The following is an 8,715-nucleotide window of genomic DNA, read 5'->3' as shown; positions in this document are numbered from 1 at the left end:
AATCACACCTAAGTGAAAGTTTCTAGTCCAAATTGCAAGGGTAGGTTCAGCTAGATTGCATTTATTAATAGTTTACTTCTGCAAGCATTACATTGAAATCAACCTCATTTAAAAAGCAGGGAAAGGTATCTGTCCTGTTCGAGGTGCTCCTTGCCTTCTCAGCTCTCTGTCCCCTTCTAAGGGCGCCATCAGCCCCATGGAAGAGAGACTCACCTGAGGCAGGCAAGAGTATCCTAGATGCAGGATTCACCTAAACCTTCTCATCAGACCAGGTTGCAAAAACGTTCCAGTAACAGGAACCCTGAGCTGAGGGTACCGTCCCCAAGTGATGCGCTATATTCTCATGCCTTTTATAGTGAAAGGTGGGGGGCACCTAGAGTACTTGTAGCCAGTGCAGACATCTTGAACACATCTATTATGCTAATTAACAAAGCTTCGGTGATCATCAGAGCTAAAGACAGCAAAAGGCTTGGGATGGCAGCCTCTGGAATATGGCTTCTGACTGACTCTCTCAAATGCTCAAGGGTCACCCCTGTTCAAGATGAATGTTCAAGATGAATTTGTTTTTGGTAATCATACGAATAGCCACCTTGTGTGGGGTGGCCCCTCCCTTAACGTAGTATCTAATTTTAGTCCTCACACCTCCCTGTGAGGTAAATATTACTATGACCTTTTCGAGATGAGGAAACTACAGCAGAGTTGAAATGATTTGTCCAGGGCACATAAGCTTCAGGCAGCAGTGGCTGCCCCCAGAACGGGTAGCCCTAACCATCACACCGTCCTGCGTCCCAACACGAGCCATGAGACATGAGACATGAGACAGCAGCATGAAGGAATACTCCCGCCACACGCGTGTGCCCAGGGCACCTGGGGAAGAATTGTGTTTTAGGCTGTAGGGGAGGGAAAAGTTTTCCTCGACCCTCTTAGGGTCCCTGGCTGGGTCTGACAAGTAAAGTGACAAAGGCAGAGCCACAGGAGAAAAGCATGTGAATTTCACTGCATGTTTATGGAACCCTCACAGGAGAAGGAAGACATGAAGAAGTGACCGGAGCAGGAAGTTTTTGTACTTTTAGACAAAGAAGCAATATATTTTTGAAGAATTGACAAGACACAGGGGTTTGGGTTAGAGGTAGTAAGCGGTGCAGGGGTAACTAGGAAGATAAGGTTAGTGTAACAAGGTTGGTTTGTACAGGTCTCCTGGCCCCCGATTCCTCATCTCTGGTGATGAGTCCCTTCCATCCTCATGGTACAAGGAGGGGACCCTTCCCATGGCAGTTTTATGACCTGTTTCAGGGAAGAAGGGGGAGAAGGGGAGGAGGTCAGAGTGACCTTCCTGCTTTTGCTGTCTTCAACTTAAGATATTTAATATGCCAAGGTGCCATGTTTTGGGGTAGTGTGTCCTGAACCCCATTAATGCCAAAAGAAAACACTCAACCTGGAAAGGTCCGACAAGTGCCAGGGCCTGAGCCCTCTCTGCGTTTCACAGGTCTCTCTTTTCCAGGACTCTGAAGACCAGCAGCTGGAGAGCTGTGACCCTCTGGGGGCGCTGTGAGGGCCCGACCAGCCATCACCCACAGCCACCCGAGCCTCCTCAAAAAGGCCATCCACTGTGAACCCTCAGCACCATCTCCTTGGGGGGACCTAAGGTCCTCTCACATTTGGAAATATAAAGCACTCAAGCCGTACCTCATGTCTTGGTGAATCTGCGGGCCTCTTGTTTCTGTGGGGGAGGGTCCATGTCAGCCCCACCCACCAACTCAGGGGGACTTGCCCCTCCTCTGGCCTTCCGCCCTCCGTCCTGTGTAGCTGTAGATGCCATTTCCTACCTGACTCCATAGTCACTGTGACTTCATCTTCCCTTTCTATTAGACTGTAAGCGCCCGAAGGCTGGGGCTGGCTTTATTCATCTTGTGTCTTAGCGTTTGGCACTGTGTCTGACACATGAAAGGTGCTCAATAAACGTTTATGGAACAGGAGTCAAGTCAGTGAAACAAACCTAGAGTTTTGGGAAACAAAAACACTGTTCACCACCAGAGGGGTCAAACTTTGAAGATAAAATCCATCTACTACAACTAATTAAGGCCTTTTCAATTAGCCAACATCTGCCTTATGAATTATTTCTTAATTCTGTTTTGTTTGCTTGTTTGTGTACTTTAAGAAGATGTGATAACCACGGTGAAGTACCACTTCCCGCCTACTAGGATGGCTATCATCAAAAAGACAGATAATAACAGGTGTTGGCGAGGATGTGGAGAAACTGGAATCCTCATGCATTGCTGGTGGGAGTGTAAAATGGTGCAGCCACTGTGGAAAACAGTTTGGCAGTTCCTCAAAAAGTTAAACATAGAGGTACCATACATGATCCAGAAAATTCTTTAAGGTATATACCCAAGGGAAACAAAACCATGTCCACACAAACTCATATATGCATGTTCACAGCAGCATTATTCATAATTGCCAAAAATAGAAGCAACCCAAACGTCCATCGGCTTATGAACAGATAACCTAATTGTGGTGCATCCATATAGTAAAATGTCAGTCCACCCTTAAAGGGAACAAAGTACTGACACACGCGACAACATGCATAAACCTTGGAAGCATGCTAAGTGAAAGTAGCCACACACAAAAGACCACATACTGTGTGATTCCATTTACATGAAACGTTCAGAATAGGCAAATTCAGAGACAGAAAGCAGACGTATGGTGTTTCTTTTTTGAGTGATGAAAATGTTCTGGAATTTATAGTGGTGATAGCAGGACCCTCCCTGCAACGCACAATGTCCATGACACCAGGTCCCTGACCTCAAAATACCAGAAGCGCCTCCCCCCCCAATATGTGACAACTGTGACAACTGAGCACCCTCCAACCCACCCACATTTCCACACTGTCCCTACAGAGGGAGTCCTGGCCAAGTGTGGGGATCTGTGCTGGGACAGAGAAGTGAAAGGCTGGGTGGGGCAGATCTCACACGCCTCTGTCGTCCTCACAGCCCACAGAACTCGGTTCCACATCATCGGGGGGTTTGCTGAGCCAAGTCCCAAGTTCTGGAAATCCCAACAGGTCTTATCAGCTTTTCACAATTCCAGGGAAGGGAAGCAGTCCCAGTATCGGGCAGAGGCACAGCTCACCCTCTCCTCTAGGGTGACCTAGGTGGGAGCAATGCCACGTTTCCAGGAAACTGCTCCCCAGAAAGAATGTGGGACAGGTTTGCTGGTGGGTCTACCGACGCCACCATCACAGGTACAAAAAGGCAAGTGACTGGAATGAAAACCAGTGGGCTACCCATAGGAAATGTGAATGAGATTAAGGTCCTGGCACAATGACAGGTCACGGATATTAAGGTGTACACACATACACACACACACACACACACACACACACACACACAGAGGTTTTTAAAAAGCTCTTCAAAATATTTATAAATTTATCCAAAACCCAGTAGTGATTTGACTTCATAGCACTCACTCCTAGTTCAGTATTATCATTCAGTATTTTCTTACCGTAAGATATTGTTTCCAATTTCCAGTTTCCTGGTAATTAAATGGCAGACAGACATGTGGATTCCAGCTCCTTGCTCTCGGGGTAGGAACTGCCTGTGAGAGAATGGGAATTCCAGGTGGGTTACCTGCTGCGCACCTCCAACCACGCTCACGCCAATTTTCCATTTTAATGACACAGTCTTCAGGCTCTGAAAGCAAGCAGGTGTTCTTCGCTGGGAGTGACGGGACAAGAGTCATGAGAAATGCACCGTAAACCTGTTGCCCCTTCTCTCAGGGGTATTCTTTTTTGAGTACATTAGAATTTGGTATGGCTTTGTCATTAAGTGAAACACACTAAAACAGATGACTTACAAAAAACTGGATGATACACTTCACTTTTATTTGGTAATAAGTTCAAAATCATATAACATAAAATCAACATTTAAAATAAATAGCAAATTCACATTCAGAATAAATATATATAGTATGTCTATCTAGTTTGCATTTAGTAGGCCCGGTTATCACGCTGGCACAATCTGTCATTCTTCTAAATAATTAGAAAACAGCTTTCCTAAGTCAAGAGTTCAGGCCTACAGTGCCAGAAAAGTACAGAGGTGCTGCTGCGAGATGGGTTCCCTGGACAGCGGATGCGCTGAGACGGAGATTCACATGCAGGAGGTACACAGGGTGTGTTCTCAGGACCCACGCGTGGGAGAGAAAGAGAGACGGGAAGAGGGCGTCCGACGCGGGGCTTTTCAGCAGCAGAAAACCCCAAAGCGGGCAGCACACCCAGCAGTTGGGGGAATAAGTCCTTCGGTTTTCTGAAGGGCTGGTGAGCTGGGCAGCCAAACCCATCACCCACGACAAGCACAGTGACAAACGGGTGCGATAAAGAGGTATATTCAACTAGTGCACAGGCCTAGCAGCTCAATGACACATAGCAATTATGCCATGTGCTGGAAACACAGTATTTGACCACTGTCCATGTAAGTACTATAAATATGCCGAGAGAGCAGCTCCTAGGGGAATACGGCGCACCTCTCTATAGAGCTTCTTTCTACCGCCTGCTCCCCACCATGAGGTTGTCTATCTGCACACTTTCAGCAAAGTAACCTCGCCATTGCCACCAACACAACCCGTTAGAGCAGGGGTTGCAAACCATGGCCCGAGGGCAAAATCCAGCCTGCGGCCTGTTTTTGTAAATCAGGTTCTAAAGGAACAGAACTGTGCCATTCCTAGAGTAGTGGCAACAGAAAATGGCCTATAAAGCTGAAAATATGTACTGTCTGGCCCCTTCCAGGAAAAGTTCGCTGACCCCTGCATTACAGAAACCTCACTCCCTTTCCTTTCCTTAACCCACGAAGGTGTAGAGGTTAGCTGAACTCAGAGCCAAGCATCCAAATGCTAAGGCAAGTAAGAGACAGAAAGAGAGGGAGGGGAGAGTGGAGGAAACTGATACAATAAGAAATTTAAAATAAGAGGGCACATCACAGGGTCCCTAGGTGAACAGGGCATTCAAGGAGCCCTGCCTCTGGCCACAGTTTGAGAGCCTTCTACAAGAGGGCCCGCAAGTGGGCCTTTGACACAAGAGAATTCGGCAGAGGGGGGTTCAGTCCAGTACTGAGCACACTCAACTGCTTCACAGGCCTCTGCGAGGAAGAGAGGAAAAGCCATTTGGTTCCCCCACAGCTAACTTAGCCAGCAGGAAAGATTGCTTTTCGTTTCTCCTTTGCCATAATTGAGAGGGCCAAAGCACTCAAAGCAACTAGTCACTGGGTCTGAGATGTGCCTGAAACACTAACCGGTGGTTTATGTTATGTGGCATTAATTGCGATAGCGAAAAATGCAACTAAAGAGTGGAAGCTCTAAGCCAAACTTGCAAAATATCTTAAAAGCCAGGTTTCATCAATAAAAGCAACTCGGGAAGAATCAATTGTGCAAGTCCCTTCCAAGGCAGGTACTGGGCACCTCGTGTTCAGCTGGCACAGACTGCATCTGGACTATGAATTTTTGTTCACATGATTCTTAGAAAATCAGCCTAACCAATGCTAAAAATAGAGTATTTTTAAATATACAAACTAAATTTATGCTGCTCACTTTCCAAATTTCTCTTTTAAAGAGTGGAAAATAGACCCACTTCCTCTGCACCAACATGCTTTCATTCATGGGCACACCAGAGGACAAAAGGGACAGGACAAAAAGCCCAGTGGAGTGTTCCAAATCCCAGCCGAATCGTGACAATGACAAGTTAAAATCTATCTTCACTGAGCGCAAGTTTGAGAAGACCTCTGTCCTTCATGTGCAGATGGCTGTCCTGACCCGTATTGCTGGCTCGGGCACAGGTCTGCAGTCGCCAGGCACACTCTCTGTGGGTGCCGACGAGACAGATGCCAGGCTGCGACCACGGGGTGCATCTCAGTACCGCCGCCACGGGCAGCATCTCAGTACCGCCACCACGGGGCGCATCTCGGTACTGCCATATTCAGTGGCCCAGACCCCAGACTAAAACCTTACCCGGTAGGAAATTATAAAATTCATTATTCACATCCAGAAATATATTTCTCCTCCAAGGCTTGGGTCACCTAGCCTAGACATCCATGAAAGCAGGTTTCAAAAATTGTTTTACTTCATTCTTGAGTAAACAAAACACCCTGAAACTGGCACCTTGGAGCAATCCAATGAATATGTGATTAAAAACAAAGAAATTAAAAAATAATAATAATAATACCTACTTCCTCACTCAGCTTCTCCAAAGCAGGAATAATAAGCCAAAAGCACCAGTGTGTCCTTTGAGGACCCCAACACTGAGCAGTTCTGGGCATCCACCTGTACCCCTTAAATACCAGTCTCCAGTAAACTCTGATACTTAAAACACCTGGGCACTAATAAACAGTAAACAAAAGGCCACCCCATTCCCAAAAAGGAATGGACTTTTTACATAATTTGTCTATAATAAAATTAAGAAGTTAAAAAGGGGTCTACCTGGGTCTATTGGGTCTAAAGGGTCACCTTCACTACGATAGTTAAATACAAGAAAAACACCACAAATAAAAATCCCACTACAGCAAGTGGCATTACAGAGCATGCTATATACCCCATTTAAATTCTGCACTCTGGCAGGCAGCAGATGGCATGCCTAGCTAGCATTTGTCAGTAGCTGGCTCCGATACATTTATTACAATAAAAATGCTGAATTCGCAAGCACCCTCCACAAGCCCCATTTCTGTGACTGCCATCCATGAGGTTTAAGAAGGTATGTCACTTGAATTATCCTTAGAAAGAAATGAGAAATACTCAGTTAGCTAAGTAATTTCTAACTCTCTTTCTCTTCGTTTCAATGACCTTTTTATCCTCTCCCACCTGCAACAGACACCTAAAGAAACACCCCCCAACCTCCCCCCGACTCCCAAAATAGCCACACAAACATGGCCAGAAAGAAATCTAAGGAGAAGTGGGAGTGAGGGGAGGCTACGCTCCCAGGCTGAATGCAAGCCCACTCCTCGGCTGATACTCCATGAGCGAGGCAGACGCATGTCTGGCGCTCCCCAGAAACGGACTGTTTCCGGTAACGACTATATTTGAACAAGATACCAACACAGCCCAGTGAGGGGCATGGCATGGTATTTCATTGCAAGGACTTTTTTTTTTTTCTTTTTCATTTTCTGTCCTCCAATGAGCACATGAAACCAATGCCTGGGTGGCATTTTCAGGTGCATCAACGGCTGGGGACCCACCACAATGCGCTGGCTCTTCTGACCTGCTTGTGGCTCACAGTCTTATTCACAAAGTCTGTTCTGCCAGCTGAAAACTGAACCAGCGCCCTTCTCTCCTCGCCCTCCTCCTCGGGGGAAGAGAGTGAACCTGCCCATCACTTGTGGCACCATCTGTCCTTCCGCAGCAGGGGCTAGGACACAACAAGTGGACACTGCGGACAATCAAGGCCAAGGACTTGCACCTTCTCTTGTTCTTTCTCGCTTAAGACTTTCCAAGGAGGCTGTTTTCCTTCAAGTGATGTGCCAGACGGCCAAAGCCCCAGTACCGAGTGACGGGCATCAGCTGCGGTTTGGGGGTCATGTGTGCTCCTCACGGTCATCCAATTGTGCTCCTGGAGAGCTCACTAAACCATCAGCTTTCTGTAAGCAGTTTATGGCTGCATGTCACTGTGCCCCTCCGTCCCCAGTGCACTGCCTGTCAATGTTCAGTACATTTTCCAGCGGGGAGTCAAGAATGGTTTCAAAGCTTCACCTGCTGGAATACGGAGAGGGCATCAAGAAGTCTCACCAGTCCGTGAAAAACTGACATTAGCTGCAGTACCTCGGGCAACAGGGCGGCGGATTACAGAGTCCCCACGTGAAGTGTGCCGCTAAGCCCGACATGTGCGGGAAGGCGGGGCTGGTGGGCTGCTAGCTTCTGTCTTAACAACCTGGGGAGTATTCTCCGTAAGGTACAAAATAAATATCAATGGGCATATTTGTCTCTTTTCTGAAAGCAACACTCGTATCCACACAAAGTCAACCGCGGCATGTCCACCCAATCCGGAGCCGTGGCTGTTCCTGGCTTTTTCCACAGGTGGGCACTGGGTTACTTGGCCTGGGCCTCCTGCAGGAGGGGGAGTCTGAAGGTGGGGGTCCCGTCAGACCAAGCGGGAAGCTCGTGCTGCAGTGGAGTCCTCCTGGGGTAGAACGTGTGGCTGACATCATAGTTCAGGAGGCAGCTCAGAGATGCCATGTAGATGTCAGCAAACCGTGACAGGCGTCTCAGGAAGTAGGTCGGGTTCTGGTCTGTGCGGAACAAGCTTCCAAACTGGACGTTGAAGAAACCTTTGGTCATTTCTCTGAAGAAGCAAGAAAAGAAGGGCATAACAGAGAATGTGCAAAAAAAGTCTGCTTGTAAGGTACTAAAATCAAAATCACTTTTTTATTTTCACAGGAATCCTTTGAAAGGAAAATTAGCCTAGAAGGGCAGCCCTGACTTTTCTAATCAGGAAAACAGTCTGTCCGCCCATCCATCCGAATGACTGATCGCATTTCCTACTGAGGCCACTGACCGGACACTGTGTAGGGCCCAGTGCGCATGCCCCTCTAAGTCTGAGCACCACATTTCCCAGTCAAAACAGAGGAGCAGGAGCTGCTTCTGAAGGTGCACAGAGAGATGCACACTGTTCTCAGAGCCTCGGAACTTCCCTCACCCACAGAGCGAGACCAAGACCCCCTTTGATAAAGCTATAGTAAAAAC

General features: G+C 47.4%; 2 protein-coding genes across 4 annotated transcripts in view; one reads left to right on the top strand and one right to left on the bottom strand.

The window, feature by feature from the left end:
• Positions 1–1,976, top strand: part of STAB2 (stabilin 2) — a 145,820-nt gene extending 143,844 nt beyond the window's left edge. Inside the window, exon 69 of the mRNA XM_019651878.1 lies at positions 1,502–1,976. Coding sequence (XP_019507423.1) covers positions 1,502–1,552 — 51 coding nt within the window. The 3' untranslated portion in view covers positions 1,553–1,976. The remainder of the gene's footprint in view (positions 1–1,501) is intronic.
• NT5DC3 (5'-nucleotidase domain containing 3) overlaps positions 1–8,715 on the bottom strand; it is a 204,881-nt gene that overhangs the window by 143,897 nt on the left and 52,269 nt on the right. For 2 of the 3 annotated variants that reach the window (XM_019651874.1, XM_019651876.1), the window contains exon 14: positions 3,502–3,594. In XM_019651874.1, the coding sequence (XP_019507419.1) occupies positions 3,502–3,594 (93 nt within the window). Of the gene's footprint in view, positions 1–3,501; positions 3,595–3,859; positions 8,315–8,715 lie in introns of those variants that run through there. The other variant, XM_019651877.1, reaches the window with a different exon arrangement.

The sequence above is a fragment of the Hipposideros armiger genome, unplaced genomic scaffold, assembly GCF_001890085.2.
Source record: "Hipposideros armiger isolate ML-2016 unplaced genomic scaffold, ASM189008v1 scaffold_168, whole genome shotgun sequence".
NCBI lineage: Eukaryota > Metazoa > Chordata > Mammalia > Chiroptera > Hipposideridae > Hipposideros > Hipposideros armiger.
This window is presented reverse-complemented; position numbering and strand designations above follow the sequence as displayed.